Below are 23,496 nucleotides of genomic sequence, written 5' to 3' on the forward strand. Positions count from 1 at the left end.
TGGGTCAAAATCCTCAAAAATGGCTGGCACTCGGTCGCTTAGCTGCGCTGCAAATAGCTGCGCTGCGAATAGCTGGCATTTAATGAGTTAGATAAGAAGAAGTCACCATCACAACCACTAATGAGCATGTGTTTTTGCATTCATCCATCCATATACTGCTTATCCTCACAGCGGTCGCGGGCGTACTGGAACCTATCCCAGCTGTCCACGGGCAGTCGGCGGGGTACACCCTGAACTGGTTGCCAGCCAATCGCAAGGCAGTGTTTTTGCATTCTTTATTTATAAATCAAATAAAAGTATGGGTAATTCAATCAGAATATTGTGCTCCTTCTGACTGAACACATTTCCTTTGCATTGATACAAAAGCAAGTGAAGCAGAGAAAATAATGTGGACAACCTTCTAACATCAACATATTCTCAATTGTGTCCCCTTTAATCTTATGCATTATTGTTATTAGTATTAATTGAAAACACATGGAAAAAATGAAAAAAAAAGCTACAGATATCCATCAACACCTACAGAGACCCAGATGTGACAGATTTTATTTTTAAAATTGTGGTCACAATATAGCTATAATGTCTGCACAAAATCCAAATTTTTAATGCTAATTTTACAATATTGTACCACCTTCTTATCCATCTTATGCATTTATTTGTTTACTCTTTTTTTTTTTTAAATCATATTCATCCTATGTAAAATGTGCTATGTTAAAAAGTATTCTGGGTTCCAAAAAAACTCTGAAAAGTCATTCACTTGGAAAACAAAACATTAAACACATTTATACATAAGTACCATTGTTATTTGTATCTGTATTTTACTTTAGCACCTTTCATATCTGAGCTTTTTGTCCTTCTAAATCACACTCATTATATTTAAGAATTTTTGGAATTTCTTCAATTAAACTTAATACCAGTAGAAATTCCAAAACACTGATTCAAGAGTCATGATTACTGTACCAGCTCTTATAGTCTGTAGCTTGCTGAATGTCTTTTGCCTGTAGACATTAAAAACACTCAACTTAGATGTCTTTTATTGGCGCAGTGCCAGCAGGGCTCCTAATAAAGCCATCCAGTAGGTCCACTGGGTTGTGGGCAAGTGAAAACTAGCAGAACTGTTGAGGAGGTTCTGAACACGAGACCAGGAACCATTATTTGGCAAAGGTTCCACTTCCAGCGTCCGACATAACACGTTATAGACGTCCACAGCTTGGATAGGAGCGGCGCGGAAATTCTGCTTGAAGTCTACATGAAAGGAAGAGGACAATGCAGTTAACTCATTTTTACACTTGTATCACATCGAAGAATGTTAAAACGTTACTTTTAAGACTCCCTGTAAAGTTAAGACTGTACAGCATGTATACTGTAATTTTTATGATATCTGGAACAGCTAGTTAACAATTCACATTTTACTACATGAAACCATTTCACTTTGTATCAAGTATATCACAAATGTCACATTATACATTGCTGCTCGCCTGACTTTTACAATAGATTATTGAATTCCAAGGTTATGTTTTTCCACAATCACACACTGAACTGTGTGCATCCATTTATTTTTCTCAAAATGTGTTTGCTACACTCTTAAACTCCATCCATCTCCTTCTGCTTACAGGCATCTGGAATTAGATTGTGGTGGGAGCAGCGTTAGCAGAGAGGCCCCGTTGTGTTGTTCAACAAAATGTACTTCTGATTGTTTGTATACAAATAGTTGGGTCTCTGGAGTACCTGCCCACCATCCAAGAAAACCTTGAAAAAAATCAGCTCGATCCACAATGGTCACGTTATGGCTCTAGTCTCGCAGCTTGACTGTTTGGAAGCGCTATCCACTACGATAAGAATACTGTGAAGCTTAATAGATGCTACAGCCCAAGTATTGTCATTGACTGCTAACGTTAGCCAACTAACGCTAGCTGCTAGTTAGCCAACCGTCAATTGGTGTTATCAAATGTGAAGCTTTTATTGAATTGTTTTTTTCTTTTTACATATTTTTTTTAAGGAATGTGTTAAACAACCTTTACTATATCCTTATATTCATTTGAAAAGTTTGAAGAGAGTGAAATTCAAAGTATAATATTTTGACACTTATTAGGCAATGACGTTTCTTAAAACATTACCTGCACATTTAGTGTTTAGTGTGTTTTCCTGATCACTGAAATTAAGTCGCTACTTTTGTCGGTTGTACTTTGCTTGAGAAATCTGAAGCAAAACGGGTCTTAAACAGCTGAAATACAACTGATTGTTAGTACCAGGTCCTGCTGCCAAGAAAAAGCCGCCCATGTCTCGAAAATCATTGTCGTAACCATGCCAGCCATTTTGCCATGCCGAGGGCTGCCCATTGGAGTCATTTTTCCAGTATGGAAGATGAGCCTTGTTCTGGAACAGAACACATTCACAAGTATAAACTATGTAATGTAAATAAATATATACAAATATAAAACATATATACAATATCTGAACAAAACATAAACAATATGGTGTAATTGACAATTTCTCTTGTACATTTGAAGGAACAGAGCTGGGCATTCTGCCTATGTGCCAGACCAGTCCGCCTATGACGGATGCCCATTTTGCAGGCGATAAACAATAAACGGGAAACTTGAAAAAAAACAAAAAAAAACAAATTAAGCATAAGCGGAACTGGATTTTCGCCCGTCTATGTTGCTGCTTGATTTGTGTATTTTACATGAGGCATGTTTTTTGATCAGCTAATGGGTCCCAATAGCATGCCGCTCTAGTGCTATTTTTATACCCGTGATGACACATTGTGAAGAGGTTCAAGGGTCAACAAGTAAAGATGCGCGCTCGCAGACGACTCCTGTTAGTGCTGCTGGTTTTCTGCCCGTTTATCTCAGGCCCTGTCTACACGTAGCCAGGGTTTTTGAAAACGCCGGATATAAGCCTGCGGTTCGCCTATCATCCACACGTCCCTGGAGTTTTTTCAGTGAAAACGCGAAACTCCGGCCGCAGTGGAGATTTGCGGATATCTCAGGATATCTCCGATCCGCGTTTTGCTGTGGACGGTTACACCCAGAGATTTACGTCATTGCAATTCTGACCTCTTGTCGGTTCTCCAGAACAAGTTTGGCGCCGTGTTTTTGGTTTTGTAGAAGTGACGTCAAAGGACAGAAGTTCCTTCTGAATGGACAGTATTTGGCTAACTACTGCCACGCAGAGGCTTGGCATGCATTTGAAAACTTCCGCGGTTTCGTGTGGATGCGTTTTTTTATGTTTATTCCAACGCAGGCAGGGGGGATATACGGTTGTTAAAAAGCCCCGGCTACGTGTAGACAAGGCCTCAGAAAGAAACATGTCGAGTAAACACTGCTGCTACGGAACTTCCAGAAACGACTCCAGACACTACGACCGTCCACATATGAAGGATGTATTCTTGATTCGTTTCCCGAAGCCAAAAACTTAGGTGGATAAATATGAACGATGGTTCAACTTGTGCGGATGTCCAAAAGACCAGTTTAACGCCAGCAAGGTGAAGCCTTTCAACTTCATATGTAGTAAATATTTAGTTGGGAGCCATTTGGTCCCACAGATGACAATCTGCATCCTTGCCGGTCACTGTCTGCATCGAAGAGGTAAGCCATTTCGATCATTTTCTTTCTTTTTTGCTTGGTGTTTGGCTTTACTCCTTCTGCCTGACAACAATGAATGACGGGGAAATGTTTTGTACTACTGATGTGCTGCAGTGAACTCCTCAAAATTCCCATACAGTCCGAGCTCTCCGCAGCAGTGCAAAATCTCTTCGACTATGATGAAGTTGGTCGAAGTGCGTTTAAAATGATGGATGGGCCGACGGATAGGCGATCACTATTTGGTCCGACCGGACAAAATGGCGGATAAACGGACGGTGGAAGGGTACCTCGTCTGTAGGCGGAAGGCAATAAACGGACCGCATATTTTTAGTAAAATGCCCAGCTCCGTGAGCGGATATATGTTAATTTAGTTTGAGTATAATAAATGGAGTACACCAAGACTAAATGAAAACGTACCTGGGCAATGAACCAGCCTGGCTCAGCCACCAGTGTCAGAGGGGCAACAAACTTTCCTCCTTTATAATGAAAGCGTTCAGGGATCTCCACTTTGGCATAAGCACGCATGTTTGGGACCTTAGACAAAGCTGCATGCACCTGTAAAGAACACACGTGGAGCAAACAATGGCACACATCCGCATGCATCAAATTCTGGTCTCACCTGTTGGAACCTTGTTTCTTTGACCCACAAACTGACGACTGGCCCTTTGTCCATCATCTTGACAACATCTGACATTTCAATATACTTGTCCAGTTCGATCACCTTGTCCATCCATTCAATTTTCGTCATGCCATGGTCAGAAAATAGCACAACGTTGACCTGATTCAACATGTTCTTCTCCTGCAAAAAATACAGTGACAGAAGATGCGAATGACTACTAATTAATTATAGCAAAACAAAGGTCAACCTGTATTTGTAACAATATCAACAGCTTACTAACTTTAATTTTGTCATTAAGCATCTGCATTGCCGTGTCCAGTTGTTGCAATGCTGTTTTGATCTGCGGGGAGTCTGGACCAAAGTGGTGTCCCTCTACGTCTATTTTCTCATAATATATCGCTGCCATGTTTGCATCGCCGGACCTGCACATTCACACAGACACACACACATTAGCGTGTATGAATGCAAACTCTTCAACAAAACTAGTAAAAAACACAAAACAGTAACTGTATGTAGTTAACACTAAACAACCACTGTTCTCCAAGACAAAATGCATTTGAAAATGAACACTTCCATGTATTTAAATTTGTTGTCATGGCGTACACTGGGAGTGAGGAGCCAAAAGACAACTATCAGGTACTACTCTCAGCAATGCTACATTGTGTGAAAGAAATAGTGGCCTATGAATGCACGTCATCTGTCCTACACTGTTTGGTTTTACAGACACTATGTTCTTACCTGAGTAGGTTGAGAGAATGTTCAATTGACTCAGTTAGGTTTGCTATTGATGGATTGTAGATGTACTCTTGGCAGAAGGTTGGGCGGACTCCCAGAATCTCCACCTCACAGCCTACAGACACACATGGACAAAGGTGAGATGCCATTGATGTTGACTTAAAAGCATTTATTGTTAGATTTGTCAGCTGCTGCTGCCCTGATCTACACTGTGAATTTGAAATCTGAATTTTGAATCTGATTTTAAGAAATGAAATGCAATGAAAAACACAGCATTGTACAGCGTGACTTTAACAACGATATAAAGTTGGAGGTGAGCTCCTTGTCCATTTAATTGAACTGATAAAGACATTGTCCAAATCCCACATTGTTATGACGTAAGCCCTTGATATTGTCCATCCCTCCATTCATCCACTCACTAGTCATGATTTCATCTGACTTTGGGCAAGAGGCTGACTAGACCCTGGACTGGGCACACACAGGTAGACAAACAACCATTCACACTCACATTCACACCGATGGACAATTTGGAGTCTTGAATTATGTAATGTGGCAGGAAGCTGGAGTATGCAGAAAAAAATCCACACAAACAGGAAGAGCATACAAACTTCACCTCGAAAGGTAGAAAGGCAGAAAGGCCAAAGCCGAGCTCAAACCCTGAACTTCAGAACGGTGAGGCACACGCGCCTTGTCCTTTCTTTTGGTCTATCAGTCTCAAATTTGAAAGTTTTGGACAATGTGCTTTCTGATCATATGACTGTGCTCTTTGATGTAATGTTTTCCAGTGCTGTCAGAGCTAATGCTAGCGAGCGCAGGGGCCGGGTTTTTAACCACCTCACTGCTTGTCAGTTCTCTGATGCCTTTGATCAGCTTTGTGTTCCCTCTTCAAACACAGAGGAGCTCAGTACTTGGTTCCATTCATCTTGCCTTAACATTTTGGACTCTGTGGCTCTATTGAAAAATATGCGGCAAAAAATTAGACCGGGGCCATGGTTTAATGAGAGCACTCGCACAGCTAAACAAGAAAGCCGCAGAGTCGAACGGAGGTGGAAAAAAGACAAGGCTGCAGGTCTCATATCAAATCTTAAAGAACTGCTGGCGCCGTTACCAGAGAACGGTGAAGGAGTCCAAGAGAGACCGTTTGTCATGTCTTATTCTATTTAAAACAATTGACTGTACTGAAGCCCCGTCAACCGACTTGCACGGACTCGTCCCCTGAAATGTGTGATAGATTCTTGCAGTTTTTCATTGACAAGGTTGCTACAGCTAGGGCTCTTGTTTCGAACGCCACAACCCCTCTGTCCAAGTTCCTTGTTCAGCAGTGTTCGATTCCTTTGATCCGGTTACTTTGACATTTTTGGAGGATGTGTTTTGCCATATGAAACATCGGGCTCCCCTAATGACTCGATTCCTCCACACTTCTTTAAGGAGATTGTCCCGGCAATTGGTAAATCGGTTTTGGCCATTGTCAACAGCAGCCTGTCTTCTGGTATGGCCCCCCTACATTTTAAGCATGCTGTAATGCAACCCCTGCTGAAAAAAATGGCCTTGATCAAGCTGTACTATCCAATTTGACACCCATTTCCAAGCTGCCTTTTATGTTCAAAATTCTGGAAAAAGTGGTGCACTCACAGTTAAGATCTTTCTTGGCTGAACATAATGTTATGGAAGTTTTCAAGTCACGCTTCAAGAAGATGCACAGCACAGAGTCAGCCCTGCTACGTGTTTTTAATGACATCCTCCTGGCAAATGACACTGGAGACTACGTATGTCTCGTTTTGTTGGATTTTGACTGCAGCATTCGATACAGTAGACCACAGTATTCTTTTGACTCGTTTGCAACACCAAGTGGGCATTAGAGTGGGTTAGATCCTATCTAGCTGGCAGGACTTTTTAGCCTAGGTTCCTCTAAGTCCCGCTCTGCCCCTCTATCGTATGGTGTTCCACAGGGTTCTATTGGGGCCGTTGCCGTTCTCATTCTATTTGCTACCCCTGAGTTCCATCCTTAGAAAACAGCATTTCCTTCCACTGCCATGCAGACGACTGTCAAATCTATATTCCACTGAGCAAAAAAGACGCACTCTCGATAAGACCTCTTTTGTCCTACCTTGAGGACATTAAAGACTGGATGTCGCTGAATTTCCTAAATTTCAATGAAAAGAAATCAGACGTTATGGTGTTCGGTCCCAGTGGCTCGTCTACATCCCACCTTGTTGACCTGGGCCACCTAGCTTCATATCTAAAGCCAACAGTCTTAAACTTGGGTTTTAAAATGGACAGTGATCTTAAATTGGACCAGCAAATCAGTGAGGCGGACGTGCTAACGAGTCAACCACCGTGCCGCCCTTATTTATATCTCATATATTATTTAGGTCTATATTTATTAATACTTGTGTATTACGGCCTTTTATTGTCTTTATTTACTGTCTACTGTTTGTACACTGCTTTGTTACAGCTCTACCTGTTATGAAATGCGCTATATACATAAAATTGTATTGTATTGTATTTACCACCCAATGTGCTGCTGCATAAATACAAATCCCGTCTTGTTTGGCTGGCGGCCACTTCAGTCCTGACTATTCCAGACAATTTATTAAGGCACCATGTTTTCAAAATGGGAGCTTTGCCAAAATGACATCCCTTTGCCACTTCTTGCTTCTGTTCAGCAAAGCCAAAGTGAGGTAACCGATGCACTGGCGTGGCAAAATAAAGCTGTAAAAAAGTCCCAGTTATTTGCTCCGCACCCACACCAGGAAGACGTCACATCATTCCTTTGTCCGCCAATTGCTGTACTCCATCCTGTCTCGTGCCTGTGGTATTTTCGTTTGATTCCTTGTTTGTGACTCTTTGTTTTTTGTTGCCATCTTTCTGACAACCCTTCTCTTAGCTCCACACCTTCCTCGTGTTAAACCACTAGTTTACTCGAGTCGTCACGCCTCGCCTTTTGTCACAATGCTTTCCTTTTTTCTGTTCCTATTAAATTGAGTCTCCATTTATCGCTGAGGATATGTTCCAAACCCCTGAGTGGCAGGTGAAAATCTGCCATATACTGTAGAGAGTAGAGACACCATAGGATGAAATACGTTTAAAAAAATCATAGCCTATATTAATCATTTGCTCTAAACATATTGAAACTTAATAAAACACAATTTTTGAAGTATTCCTTATCACCTGTTGTCACTCTCACTGTCAAAAATGGAAGACTATCATGTAACATCACTTTCTGGAAACAAAAAGAAGACTCACTCACACAGTTCTCCATATAAGAGGGAAAGTCTGTTGCTTCAAGCTGTTCGTCTATCAAGCGACTCATAAAGGTTTAGCGACTCATCAAACAAAAGACAATTAAACTTTGTATATTTGAACACCAAAATGTTCAACCAAACCATAATGCTGTCAAATGCAAAATCTGCTCACTTAATTGTTAACATAAAATAGGAAAGGCCATCGATGGGTAACCAGGATTTAACATAATTTTTTTAGGGTTAGGATTGCTGTCTGAATTACTGGAATAATCTCTAAAATAATTGATTCCAAAAAAAATTGTTAGTGACAACCCTAATCCAGCATGACCAGAGCGTTGCGCTGATGTGGCCGCTTCAGTGTGCGCCACAATTCCGCCAACGACGCGCTAAATTTCACTGACTCAGAGAAGTTAAGAGTGTTGCATACAGACATTTTACCTCCCATGCAGAATAGTTTAAAGGGGGAGTCAACCCAAACATTTTTTTTTCACCAATATGTTCTCTGCCGGCGCACTAGTTGAAACACGGCATTCTGATGAATATTGCGTTTGTGGAATTTGAGTTAAGCAGCAAAATCCACCCGTTTTTAGCCATCTCAGAGGGCGGCCATTTTGTCATTACTGTCGATTGGAAATAACATCACAACTACTCATGGCTCAGCTAATGACTACTCATGGCTCAGCTTCAGAAAACAGGTGTGCTGTGATTGGTCGTTATCTAAGCCCTCAGCAATTGTAATGTCACTTTTACTCAACAGCAAGTGACAAAACGGCCACCCTCTGACGTGACTAAAAAGAGGTGGATTTCTCATATTCCACAAACGCAATATTAATCAGAATGCCTTGTTTGAAATAGTTGGCCTGCATAGAACATATTCTGGAAAAAAATATGTTTGGGTTGACTTCCCCTTTAAGACACTCAACACTCAGTACACTGCAGTCCAAATTATTATGCAAATTATGTTTTTCTCTGATTTTTATAGTCTACGTAAATGGACCTCACCATAATTTTCAAGTCATCAACTGTTCGAGAATAATAATAATTACTTAATAGTAATTAGAATGTTCTTAAATAAACCTCCCATTCAAAACAAAACAAAACAAAACATAGTTTTTGTTCAAATGTGCTTCAATAGGGTTGATCATCAGGGGCGGATGAGGATGAGAAATTTCTTGTGGCATAACCAGAGCTGGGCACTCCGTCCCGAGGGCGGAACGATCCGTCCCCGCTGTCTCGGACGGACAGGGGACAGCAAATTTAAAAAAAAGGTACAGACTAAAAGCAAGGGCGGAGACGGATTTTAGTCCGTCCCACTAGTCGTCCCTCATGCGTGTGACGTGGTCACGAGGCGGCCAAAGTTCATCTCAACCTACTCGGCAAAATGGGCAAATGACAAAAATTGCCTCCAAACGCTTCGAACGTGCCACTAGTTACCCAACTGTGCGTACTTACTTGCATTGGGAATGCCTAAGTTTTGAAGAATTCTCAAGTAAAGATCTATGCGGGTGGGAGGCAGTTCACATTCAAACGGCAGCAAACTTACAAAGCCACTATTAAAGAAGAGGGCTCTATGTTAAATTGTAATTTAACCCGTTAAGATGTTTTGGGTTGAAATAGCTTTTGATTTCAGAAAATACAACCTTCTAATGCCGCAAATTCAACAAATAACTATTTTCTGTTCTTTACAACCTTTGAACGTCTTGAATAACGTGTTTGAACAAAAAGTGCAATATACTGTATCACTACTTCACTCTTATTTTAATTTAAAATGGATATGAGTATGTTCTTTAGGATGAAATGCGTGTAACCACCTGGCCAGTAGTACATAAAAACTTTCTTCCCAAGATTCTGCAAAGTGACCCATAATGGCTCTGATCCATTCCACCAGAGAGGCAATCTGCTGTCAAGATTGGTCCCAATCAGAAACTCCTTTCCTGAGGATTCCTCCCACATGTGGTTTCCAGTCATCTGATGGACGTCACAGTGACGACCTGTAAAAAAGAAAGCATATTCATGATCCAGCATCAGCCATTTTACTGTAAAGTTTAAAAAAAATATATGGGCAAAGTCTGCACAAAATACAGTACATACAGTATAGAAATCATTCCCCTCAAGTTTAAACTGCCATAAAAACCATTCCTCCAGTAAGTAGAAAATCTTTACGGTGGATTCTTCTTCCTGAAGAAGAATACTATCATCATATCAAGTTTGGACTGATTTTACTGATTTTTCAAAAATTAGAGGCAAATTCTGCACAAAATATAGTACATACAGTATAGAAATCATTCCCCTCAAGTTTAAACTGCCTTAAAAACCATTCCTCCAATAAGTAGAAAATCATTCCAGTGGTTTATTCTTCCTGGATGGGTCCTCTGTACTGTATTTTGCGCAGACTTTGCCTCAAATTGTTGAAAAATCCGGTAAAATCAGTCCAAACTTCACATAATGATAGTATTCCTCTTCAGGAACAATATTCCACTGGAATGATTTTCTACTTATTGTAGGAATGGTTTTGATGGCAGTTCAACCTTGAGGGAAGTGATTTCTGTACTATATTTTTCGCATACTTTGCCTCTAATTTTTAAAAAATCCTTACAGTAAAATCAGTCCAAACTTTACATGATGATAGTATTCCTCTTCAGGAACAATAACCCACTGAAATGATTTTCTACTTATTGGAGGAATAGTTTATGGAAGTCCAAACTTGAGGGAAATGATGATTTCTGTAATGTCTGTACAGTATTTTGCGCAGCTTTTGCCTCTAATTTTTGAGAAATCTGTACAGTCAAATCAGTCCTAACTTGGCATGCTTGCACTGGAATAATTTTCTACTCATTGGAGGAATGTTTTTTATGGCAGTTCAAACTTGAGGGAAATGATTTATGTACTGTATGTAAAGTATTTTGCGAGGACTTTGTATCTAATTTTTGAAAAATCTGTACAGTAAAATCAGCCCAGACTTGACATGATGATAGTATTCATCTTCAGGAAGAACCCATTGGAATGATTTTCTACTTATTGGAGGAATGTTTTTTATGGAAGTCCAAACTTGAGGGAAATGATGATTTATGTACTGTGTGTACAGTATTTTGCGCAGACTTTAAAAAAAAAAAATCTGTACAGTAAAATCAGTCCAAACTTCGTATGCTGATAGTATGGGCCACCAGGAAGAAGAATCCATTGGAATGATTTTCTACATATTGGAGAAATGTTTTTTTATGGCAGTTCGAACTTAAACAAAGTGATGCAATGTGCACTGTATTTTGTGCACAGTTGCGACATGCGGAAAAGCATTTGCCGTAAGGTTAGAATATGCGCGCATTCAAAAACGTAGGAGCGGATAGCTTGACCAAGGAAAAACGAGAGCATGATCGCTTGACCGCAGTTAAAAACAGTAGTAGAAGAGTCAGGAACAAGAAGTGTCTCGATTTTATGGAAACTCCACTAACTTTCTCTTGTGGTTCATTCTTGTTCAAACATCGTCTGTAAGTAACTGTTAGACAATTGTGTGTAATGAGCATGCAACATTTATATACGAGCTGAAATTTGGATGATTGTGGGTTGTTGATCGCTAATGCTAATCGCGATCGCAAATCGTTAGCATAGGCTCATTTTGTTCATGTCTATGAAAATACATGTGCATGTTTCTGTTTCTTGTGCAGTTTCACAATATAAACAGGCAACTTCGCCGCACACCTGGAGTCTGTGGATTTTGTCTGCGAATGTTTAGCTGTTTGGATAAGCTAGATTCCTTGACTTGCAAGGCCTTAACACAAAGTGTTGTACATGGAGTAAAAATGTCTCATGCTGAGTCAAAAGCCATAGCGTAAAAAAGTGTTTTAAGACTAATTTTAAAAATGGACAGAGGAGGGGACTTGCGTAACATTTAACAGGAGGTCCATAGGCTGTTTTACAGGCTGGCAAGGGGTGGCAGCAGCTGCAACCTTTACCAAATGCCTTGTCACCCCACTTGCCGCCCCCACTGGCAATAAATCGAGCAATACTAAATTCAAAATTGTATAAATAAATTGTATAAATATTCCTTATATTGTCTTCATAGTGTGTAGAAAGAGCGTGTTAACAATTTACTCCCACTCCGATCCCCCTTCTTTCAAAAAGAAATACTTGCGTCCTACGCGCCACCAAAAGAGTTCGGACATCACATGACTGATCCCGTGTGCATTTGCACGCGGCCCTGCTAGCAAAATCGTAGTGGCGGCAGGCGAAGGATTTACAATGTTGATAACATTTGTGTTTATCAGTCAACATTCCATCCAAGTGAATTCACATCTCACTTTCATGAAAAGGACATAGATGCATGTGAAAGTTGGACACGTTGGGTATTACAGATCCCTATCAAGCAACAGGAGTGCGTTTCAACTGCCACAACAGCAGATGCAGAGAACTAACCTGGTGAGTCCTTGTAATCATACAAAGGCTTGGAGCTTGCAAGGTTACAAAGTTAGGTTATGGGTCATGTGAACATAAACTTGCATGGCTTAATCTTTGAGACAAGCATTATGTTACTGGCAGGATCAACCAGGTTGCCTCAGAGCCAGTGCTGGGCTGGCTGGAAGACAGGGAGCACCGCGGGCCAGCGGCTCTCGTCGGCATCCCCCCCTCGCCCGCCCGCAGCGAAGGAGGCAAGAGGCAAGCCTGCGGGCTCCGTGGCAAGGTGCCCGTGTGGACCGCGGGGTGTCTCGGCCTCGCTGTCAAGCCGGATGGGGACAGGTGCAGACGCTTGTGGCGTCCTTGGTTGGCCCATAGTTAGTCGAGGACTGCTGCTCACGGTGCTTATTTACGTTAGTCAGCCAGCTCAGGGAGTCTCCCCGTAGGCAAACTGAACTGAAAAATTCCAAAGAGTAGTTTACAGTTTGAGATTGGACACGCCATGCAGGTGACATTAAAAAACAACGCAATGCCATATTTTTAACAAGTCAGGGAGTATTTGTGCATCTTCTCACATCCACGCCATGTCTAGCGTTGCAGGGGGGGCTTGTGGGGCGTTATGTCCAGAATGCGAGCAGAGTCCGTGCTCGCAAATTAAGCCACTGAGACACCGGTCCAAAGCAGCACTCGATCATGCGCGCAAGGCAGCACATATTAATTGGAAGATCGTCCATGCGTGTGTTGCTCGCGAATGAGCACCAACTCACTGCACCTCCTGATCCATTTGTTCTCTGTTTTAGGTGCCATCAAAAGACCATCCAGCGCTCCATCTTTCACATCAAAAGTGGAATCTCATTTGGTAGACTGATTTCATAGTATTGCTGGAAATGATATGGCTTTATCATTTCAGGATTAACGCTGAATTCGTTCCATTCAGCGTAGCTGTGTATGTGTACATATTGTGCAGTCTGGTTTACACACGTGACAGTTACCTCGTGACGTGTTCAATAAACATGGCGGCCAGTTATATCTTTTTTGAAATCGTTTTTAAGGCTATTAAATGCACATGAAAAATAATTCAGTTATCAAATTCATTTATTTATTTATTCTCTTCCACTTATCAAAGGTCGGGGCACACTGGCAGCAGCTAAAGCAGGTAAGCCCACACTTTCCTCTCCCTAGCCCTTCGACCAGCTCCTCCTGGGGGATCCCAATGCGTTCCCAGGTCAGCCGGGAGACATGGTCTCTCCAGCAACTGTTCAACTTGAGGCTCAATCTCATCCCTGACCTGAAGAGAGCACTCCACCCTTTTCTGAGTAAGTACTATACAGCGATGTAATCTTGTGGTCACCAAACCAGACCCTTCAATGCCTTGTTTGTGCCTAGAAATTCTGTCCATAAAGAGTATGAACAGATTCGGTGACAAAGCGCAGCCTTGGTGAAGTCCAACCCTAACTGCAAACGAATCTGACTTATTGCCGACAATGTGGACCAAACTCTGACATGGGTCGTACAGGGATCGAAAAGCCCGTAGTAGGGGGTATGGTGCCCTATACCCCCGAAGTACACTCCACAAGATCCCCTGGGGTACACAGTCGAATGCCTTGTCCAAGTTCACAAAGCACAGAGGCACTGTCCCTGATGTCTACACAATGTTGCAGAGGCGTGTCAACCAGGACAGGCTCACAACATCCAGAGCCTTGAGGGACTCTGGGTCAATACCATCCACCCCCAGGGACTTGCCATCTAGCTGTTTTTTAATCACCTCAGTGACCTCAATCCCATAGATAGGAAAGCCCAGCTCAGAGACCCAAGACTCTGCTTCCTCATGGGAAGGCATGTCGGTGGATTTGAGGAAGTCTTCGGAGGACTCTCCTTATCGTTCACAACATCCCAAGTCGAGGATCCCGAGTTGCTCCCCATTCCCACAATACACGGTGTTGAAGGTACACTTCTTCCCCCTTCTGAGACGCTAGAAGGTGGACCACAATATCTTCAAAGTCATCTGTAAGCTATTCCCCATGGCCTCACCGAACTCCTCCCATGCCCATCAACTGCCTCATGTGTGCCACAGGCCAAAAAGGCCCGACAGGACTCCTTCAGCTTGACAGCATCCCGACAGGCATAAACCACCTTACAGCCACAACTCCGGTCAGCCGACTCAAAAATGGAGGCATGGAACATGGTCCACTTGGACTCAATGTCCCCTGCCTTCCTCGGGATGTGGGCGAACTTCTGGCGGAGGAAGGAGTTGAAACTTCTTCCGACAGGGGACTCTGCCAGACATCCCCAGCAGAACTCCACAACACGTTTGGGTCTGCCAGGTCGGACCGTCATGTCCCTTCACCATTGGAGCCAACACAACAGCTCTGCCCCTCTCTTCATAAGAGTGTCCAAGAAATGCGGCCGCAGGTCCGATGACACAACGAAGTACAGTAACACTGCTCGGGGCCTTTCCCCACAACTACCAGGGATGGTGCTACACTAGGGCTAGGGGGGCCTATAGCACCGTCAGAAATATGTGAAGCCCCAATTAAGACCCTCCAGCATTTTACCTAATATTCTAAGTATATTTATGAATTATTTTCTCATCCCCTCTATGAATTGGTCAAGCCCCACTTTAGCCTCAGGAGAGGAAAAAATCCTGGAGCCGTCCCTGGCATCCACGCCCTTCCCGGTCTCACCATCATTGCCCACGAGAACACGGAAGTCCCCTAACAGACAGGTAGTCCCCAGTTGGAGTGCTCTCCAGAACCCACTCTAAGTAATCCAGGAAGGGTGGGTACTCTGAACTGCTGTTTGGTGCATACAACAGTCACGGCCCGTCACCCCATCTGAAGGTGGAGGGAGACTACCCTCTCGCCCACCGAGGTGAACACCAGTGTACAGACACCGAGGCGAGTGGAAATAAGTATACCCACACCTGCCTGGCGCTTCACTCCGTGGGCAACTCCAGACTGCAAAAGAGTCCAACCCCTCTCAAGAAGACTGGTACAAGAGACCAAGCCGTGTGTTGAAGTAAGCCCGACTATTTCTAGTCAGAACTTTTTAACCTTGCACACAAACTCCTGGCTCCTTTTCAGCCAGAGCGGTGACATTCCAGGTCCCTAGATCGATCTTCTGTAGCCGAGGATCAGACCGCCAAGGTCCCCGCCTTCATCCGCCACCCGGCTCTCTGCTCACCTGACCTCCTTGGGCCCACAGGTGGCGACGAAGGGGCACCCACATTGCCTCGTCACGCTGTGCCCAGCCGGGCCCCATTGGTGCAGGCTCGGTCACCAGGTGCCCACCAACGCGCCCCACCTCCAGACCTGGGTCCACAGGGGGGCTGCGGTGATCCGTGTCTGGGTTAGGGAAATTAAGGTCCAAATATTTCATTTATCATAGGAGGTCTCTAAGCCAGTCTTTGTCTGGTCCCTCACCTAGGATCTTTTTGCCATGGGGGACTGTATCAGGGGCATAAAGCATCAGATAACTTAGCTCCTACGATCAATGGGACACGCAACCCCCCCTACCATGCTAAGGTGATGGCTCAGGGAGAGGATCAAATTAATTATAGACAAAATCTGAACTTTTTACCGCTGCAAATGGCGTACATCCTGTATGTCAAGTGTTCCCTTTAAATTTTCAGTCAGCCGAAAGACGCCAAGAGAAACTGCTCTATATGTGCTTGTGTGTGAGTTCTTTCAGTTGATTGTTTGAACAGAAAAAGCACATACATCAGCAGATCAACAATGGAACAGGCTTCACAGCTTGTATGCTATTGGCCTGGACAGATTGTTGTTTTAGAGCTCACTAACGTGGGGAACTGCTATACGCACACATTTTAAACTGGGGCGGCTTCAGTATTTTGACAAGCTAAAGCATGCCACCCCCTAGTTTACAAAACCATCCATCAAACCATTTTCTATATCGCTTCTCTTAACTAGGGATGCGGGTGAGCTGGTTCCGGGCAACAGGTGGGGTGCACCCTGGACTGGTTGCCAGTCAAATGTATAGTTTAGAGAAGCCATGAGACTATTTCAAAATATGCACTGACTTACATTCACTCACCTTAAACTTAGCTCATACTAAGCCTACAACTTTGCAACCAAGTACCTTAGAGCATTTCTGATCCGCCTTGATTCAGAACAAAAAAGGGATGACTTGGTAACTAATGTAGCTAATTCTAGGACATCACAGAAATGTGCAGCCAAGTGTCCTGCAGGATTGTGCTGTTTTCAGCATTGTGGTAACAGTCCGGGAGCTGACAGAATGTTCAGTAATAACTGCCTCATCAGCATTCTGCATGACTGCGCACAAGGAGGGGGAGAGTGTTATCCAACAATTGATGTCATTTCTTGTCAGAGTCTAGCTGAACAAATACAAGCTGCTTTTCATACTGCAGCAGGTCTCCAAGTTGGTATTGATCAGAAAGTACTACTATTTTTTTGTCCAATTGCCTCTGTCCTAAGGGAAATCTCATTTTAAGTTTGGACACATGTCATTTAAGGAGGCCAACAATAACTTTACAACAAATGCCATTTGGGCTATAATCCTAACAGGACTAATTTTCATTGAATTTCACATTATTGAGATATTTCACCTTAAAATCTGTGATTTTACTCACCATAAGTAGGTAGGTTGCGGCATTTAAAAAGAGCTAAACTGACAGTGGCTATGTTTACATGGACAACATTTCTTTAACCCGATCAGAGTTTGGATTAAAATTCTGATCGGATGCATAGTTTTCATGGAGACCATCCGATTAGGACTTGTGTGTTCCTGCATCACACTTTCGAGCGGAACAAATTAAATCAACATGTCCAGATTGACTGAATATACCGGAAGTAGTAGTAGAAGAAGAAGCCATAGTGACTTCCGTGTCAACAAAACAACGCACCGTCCATTCCTACTTTCAACATTAGCGTTATTTCGCATCTTTTTCCCTTTTGTGTTGATACATCGAGTTAACGCTTCCTAATGGAGCTGCAAATGTACCAGTTCATTCTTGTGCCCGCCACGCCACGTCTTTCGCTCGCTCTGCTGTTTTCTCCCCCCAAACTTTATTAAATCAAACAACAAATGATATAACACTTGCTCCACTTCTACTAGCTAGCGGGAATAACAGAAACGCCTATAATGACATCACAGACATGCGCAGTAAAGACGGTTTGTTCTGGAATGTGGGAGTAAGTGTATTCAAGCGCGCCGCGCCGATCTAACGATCGACGTAACCTAACTCTCTCGTTCGGAATAAAATCTTAAACGGATCAAAATATTCCGAATGAGGTGTGTACATGAAGCAGTTTTATTCCGATCAGGCATTTAATCTGAATAAATGTGCCCATGTAAAACGTAGCCACTATGGCTGACAAGTCAGTCAAACAATTTTGCTCTAAACTCAACAAGGTATTTACCCCTCGTTCATAATTTTCTCTTTTCCCAACCATTCTGTGTAAATATCTGTGCATGTAACTGTGTAAAGTACAATTAGTTCAGCAGTTCTGTTCCGGCCCACGGTGAGTGGTGGCCGTTAAATTGTGTGTGCGGGAGCTCTCCCCCTGCTTCTTCCTGATTGGTGGGTCTCATCACCAGCTCAGCCGGCCAATCAATGTGGGGGAGAGTGACCAATTGCTTTCAGGTGTGGCACCAGCAATTAGTTTAAGAGGGACTTGGTTGTGGTGGCCTGGGCTGGCTGCGGGTGATGTAGTCAGTCCATGTTTCTGTGTTTGGTACCGCTGTCTTTTGTTTAGTGCACCTTATTAGCCACAACATTCATTTATACTTTTGTGTAGCCACTCTATCCGTTTGTTTTTGCCACAACGTCTATAATTCATTAATCCATCCATTTTAGCCATTTGTGTGTGCACGAGGGCAGTCGGAATTCGGGGGTGATCACTCCATTTTGTTGTGTATTGTGTCTTTGTGTAGTTGTTCCCCCCTGTAGTCCAAAAGTCCCTTTTGTGTTCATATGGCCAGACTTTTGTTTGAACACCTTTTTTATTTTAATCCCAGCCAACTCTCACACCCATGTTAGACCCCTCCTCCTTGACATCTTGAGGGGTCGTAACAGTGCCAAATGACTTGATTCAAAGTCACTTAAATGATCGCTTTGTCGCCATCGTGATACTCTTATTATGAACAATGTCTACTTGCGTAAATGCTGCTGCTACCATGTGTTTGGCAGTGGAACTGGCACTTCTAATAAAGTGAGCTGTTGGGGTTGGGGTTCTACTTTACTTTCATTGGAGATTCTGTCAAAAAGTACTTTGACTCAAGTGCTACAGTTAAAAAGAGCATAAACGTTGTTTTCTCACAGTGTCCGTGGTGCAAGGAGCTGATGAGCACCAGAAATGTTGAAAAGTCAACAATGGAGAAGCTCAGAATTCCTCATGATTTACACAATCTGTTTCAACAGAAGCTCTGACCAAGTCGTGTTTCCTGAAGAGGAAAATATTTTTGAAAACTCTTTAACGCTAGTGAGGTTCTTGAAGGTTTAAATTCTTAAGTTGATGTAATACTGAATTTTGATTTGAATAGCTACAATAGCTCATACTGGATATGCCATTTAAAGGGCCTCATTTTTACACGAATCAAACCTGTCTCATTAATGCCATGAGACTCGAGTAGAAGTGGCATCGGCCCTTGGAAATGGAACAACAATGCTCTCCTCTTTGAGTACAATTGCAAGGTAGCAGAGGTCAAACTTCAAATACGTTTATGGTCATTGCCTTTCTAATGATCAACAGACTTTTTTTTTAAGACAGACATCTTCAAAGCACTGAGTGAGGATTGTTTTGTGTCAAAGGTTAATTTTACAGGCTATAGGATCCATGAAGGTCACATCAGTATATATATATATATTTTTTTAATTAGCGGTACTTTAATGCATGATGCATTCATGCTCACCTTCATACATACTGTATGTATCATCATTCTGGGACATCAAGGTCAATCAAGTTAAGATAAGTCTGGTTCAATGAAGATAAAGAGCAGTAACTGTAAAAGGTCGATAAATTTGATGGTAAATGATATGTCAATCATTATACTCCTCCACCACATGTAACAAACGACTGCCATTTTCTTTCGATCATTTATATATATATGTATATGTGTGTGGGCGGCACGGTGGTTTACTAGTTAGCACGTCCGCCTCACAGTCCAGAGGTTGTGGGTTCGAATCCAGCCCCGAATCTAGGCTCCAGCACTCCCGCAACCCTTGTGAGGATAAGCGGTATAGATAATGGATGGATATTTATGTGTATCTTTACACTTGTAAAATCGTGCATTGCTACCATGTTTCAGACAATTACATTTTATCTATTAAATGAACTCATTTTGAACTCTTACAAAAAAAATTGCAGAGTTTAAGGTATTTCGGAGTGTGTCGCCTTGACCTGAATTTTAAAATACAATGGAAAAAAGAGCAGTATTTCAGCTGAACAATGAAAATAAATATTTGCAAAATATCTTCTCTTTATTTTACCTGGTTAATGGGACTTCTGCTCCTAAACATCTGACACGTTCATCTTTACGCAGGACTGTAAGCTGCTGTCTTTTATTTTTGTTTGTGTGTAAGTGTTCATATTACATTTTAAATGCAACCTCGGTCTGTCTGTTGTGTGAACTTATGCGTTCCCAAAAAGGCGCAGAAGAAGAGACGCTGTCACTCACAAGGTAGTGTTTACGGAAATAAATGTGGTCCAGCGTGTCGGTGCATTTCGACAATGGAGCGATTTGGAAGGAGGTAGAAATACAGTATTTGGGGGACATGATGAGGTGAGGCTTTTCAATCTCATCTCTTTTGACTCATTTCAGTTACCCTACTAAGTCCTGGTGTGCTCAGGAATGACATCCTGGACATTCCAATGATAGCTCATGTGTTTGGGTGGGATCAAAGGAATTTTGCTGAGACAAACTGAAAAAACTCAAATGTCAGCAAAAGATGAATATTTTTAAGATAATGCCTTTTTTAGTAATGCTAATCATTACAGTAGACAGCTGTAAATCCTTAAAGTGGAAGTGAACCCAAACATTTTTTTTCACGTCCGCCTCACAGTGTGGAGGTCGCGGGTTCGAATCTGGCCCCGGCTTTCCTGTGTGGGGTTTGCATGTTCTCCCCGTGCCTGTGTGGGTTTTCTCCGGGTACTCCGCTTTCCTCGCACATTCCAAAAGCATGCATGGAAGGTTGATTGATCACTCTTAATTGCCTCTAAGTGTGATTGTGAGTGTGAATGTTCGTTTGTCTCTGTGGGCCCTGCGATTGGCTAGCAACCAGTTCAGGGTGTACCCCACCTACTGCCCGAAGAGGGCTGGGATAGATAATGGATGGATGGATGTTCTATGCAAGTCCACTAGTTGAAACAGGGCATTCTAATAAATATTGCGTTCGTGGAATAAGAGTTTTTAGCCATCTCTGGGGGCAACCATTTTGTCACTTCTGGCGACTGAAAATCACAACTGCTCAGGGCTCAGGTAACGACCAATCACGGCTGACCTGTTTGATGAAACTGAGCCGGGATTGGTTGTTACCTGAGCCCTGAGCAGTTGTGATGTAATTTTAAGTCGACAGAAATGACAAAATGGCCGCCCCCTGAGATGGCTAAAAACAGGCGGATTTTGCTGCTAAATTCATATTCCACAAACGCGATATTAATCAGAATGCCGTGTTTCAACTAGTGGGCTTGCTGGGAACATATTCTTGAAAAAAATATATGTTTGGGTTGATTTCTCACTTTGGGTAAAAATATTTTTGCAAAATTCTAAATTGTGAGTTGTTGATTTAGCTCCATAGAGGATATAAGGGTCCAAAGTTAATAATTTGTTAGAAATATATACTTTTTTTAATGAGCAGGAAAAAAAAAAAACCCAATCTACTCCTATCTTGTGACTTTGCCTCAACTTTTTTCATCACCTGTCAGATGTCACAAATATCCTTGACATTTATACCCCGAGTGATGCTGAAGCAGCTGCCTATTTGCCTGGATGAAAAAAGTGCCTCTTCTGCTGGGACTAGGGATGGGCACCGAGCCCCGCCGCTAAAACTGACCTTGGGGCTGAATTTTTAAGATCCACCCTTAAAGTCAAACCAAAAATGTTCTTTGCAATAATATGTTCTATGCCATTAATCTAAACACGGCATTCTGATTAATGCTGCATTTGTGTAATATGAGTCAAGCAGCAAAATCCATACCTTTTTGTCCATTTCACTGGGCGGACATTTTGCCACTTTGTGTCTTTACAGTTGCTCTGGGCTCAGGTAACGGCCAATCACGGCTCACCTGTTTTCTGAAGCTGAGCCATGATTGGTCGTTTACAATGGAGGAATAACATTGCTTTGGTAATTAACATTACAAACTAAGCAAACAATAATGCTCTATAACAGTGATTCCTGACCAGGTTGCTGTGAGAGATCTTTAGGAGTCTCGTGACCAAATATCTGATTTCATTCAATTTGTATGAAAATTATTATTTAGTAATTACAAATATCTCATTGTTCATCTCTCGATGTGAGTAATTTACAGTGACAGGCAGAACAATTAAATGCTCTTGGATTAGATGGAAGAAGATACAGTGAACGTCGGTATCCACCTGTTGCTGAACAGAACTGCAGTTGTATTTTTAGAGTATTTTGGTTACTTATTACATTGGTCAACAATTTTTACAAATGTTTAAATCTGAGATGCAAGTAAACTTTTCTAGATTAAATGTTTGTGCTTGTTCCAAATCTTCCCTTGTTTTTTATATAGCACATCTGATTTGCATAATAACAATAATATAATAGGGAATGTATTATAGTCATATATTTAGTAAATTTAGGTTCAGCATCGGGTGTTTTTTTTTTCTGAAACGACATAGCTATACAACAGCGCATAGTAAAATGTGTATACAGTATCACAATGTAAATGCTATTTTGTTTTTGTTACTGGATACAACATTGTGGAAATAAAGTCTACTAAACTATTTCACAAGCTTATAGGTCCAACTTAAAAACAAAACATGAAACTTTCTCAAAAAACTGATGTGCTACATAAAAACTAGACATTTTTGAATCAACTTCGAAAATACATTAAGAGCTAAATTTGCCAGTGTTATTCTTAGCTCATTTGTACAAAGCAAAGCTTTGACAAGTTTTGTTAGATTGTTTTTATGGTTATTATTTATTACTGTATATCAATTTTTTTGCCTGTCATTCACTCAATTTGATAATTTGCGTTACTCCATTTGATTGGACTGTGTTGTGTGTGTAAACAAAAATCAATATATGGTAAAAACAACAACTACAACAGCCACTACACGCGTGGCTGTCCATACGAACGATTCGTGTAAATAACAAACAGGCTCCGAACATCTGTTTCGTGCTCGCTAAACCAATTCATGTGATAACTCTCATTTGCGACACATACATTCGGGGATCGAGACGAATTACCCGTCATCAATGAGTAGTAGTTGGGGTAGGATAAACTCGGGAAGTCCGGCGTCATGTAGTCCACTTTGACCCCTCTGGACACAAGCTCCTTGAAGCCTGGCAGGGAGTTCAGGTCGTCCATGTAGTCATAACGGAAACCATCGATGAGGAAGACGAGTAAGGGGTGGACGGCGAAACACAGCTGCCCCGCTGCCCCCAGCAGCAACACACACACCAAGACGAACGTGGAGGAGGCCATGAGCGCTTGTCTCCTCTTCTTCAGCTACAACACGCGGAGTGAGTGCGTGGGTGAGTGAGTGTGAGTGGCAACACACTACACTAATGTAATGACAGCACTCAAGTGTGCGCTGCAGGCAGCCGTTGACGGCGGGACCCATCCCACACTGTGTGAGTACCAAAATAAAACTTGGAAAGAACATCCGAGATCACGAGAAAGCGGCAGACGGCACGGGCACCATTTATAGTTACATCAGACCTGTTGGAAGCCGTCTTGTTAACATCAATGGGGCAAGT

At 42.2% G+C, this 23,496-nt stretch overlaps 1 protein-coding gene across 1 annotated transcript; it reads right to left on the reverse strand.

Annotated features, from left to right (window-relative positions):
• Positions 1 to 412: 412 nt before the first annotated feature.
• Positions 413 to 23,453, reverse strand: enpp6 (ectonucleotide pyrophosphatase/phosphodiesterase 6). The gene is made up of 8 exons (XM_086023942.1): positions 22,984 to 23,453; positions 9,995 to 10,174; positions 4,942 to 5,053; positions 4,484 to 4,625; positions 4,204 to 4,383; positions 4,002 to 4,139; positions 2,247 to 2,373; positions 413 to 1,242 (listed from the first exon to the last, which is right to left on the reverse strand). Exons 1-8 carry the CDS (start codon positions 23,219 to 23,221, stop codon positions 1,031 to 1,033), a joined length of 1,329 nt encoding a protein of 442 aa, XP_085880068.1. The 5' UTR covers positions 23,222 to 23,453; the 3' UTR covers positions 413 to 1,030.
• Positions 23,454 to 23,496: the final 43 nt, after the last annotated feature.

This window comes from Filicampus tigris, chromosome 2, assembly GCF_054856515.1.
Source record: "Filicampus tigris isolate MCC_2025a chromosome 2, RoL_Ftig_1.0, whole genome shotgun sequence".
NCBI classification, from domain to species: Eukaryota; Metazoa; Chordata; class Actinopteri; order Syngnathiformes; family Syngnathidae; genus Filicampus; species Filicampus tigris.

What these genes read in the sequence shown, in the direction of transcription:
- enpp6 (XM_086023942.1), bottom strand. Translation starts at nt 23,221, where the DNA reads ATGGCCTCCTCCACGTTCGTCTTGGTGTGTGTGTTGCTGCTGGGGGCA. An exon ending in AAGAAACAAGGTTCCAACAG is followed by an intron (nt 4,140 to 4,203) that starts GTGAGACCAGAA and finishes TGTTCTTTACAG; the next exon opens with GTGCATGCAGCTTTGTCTAA. An exon ending in CAGGCTGGTTCATTGCCCAG is followed by an intron (nt 2,374 to 4,001) that starts GTACGTTTTCAT and finishes GTTCTGTTCCAG; the next exon opens with AACAAGGCTCATCTTCCATA.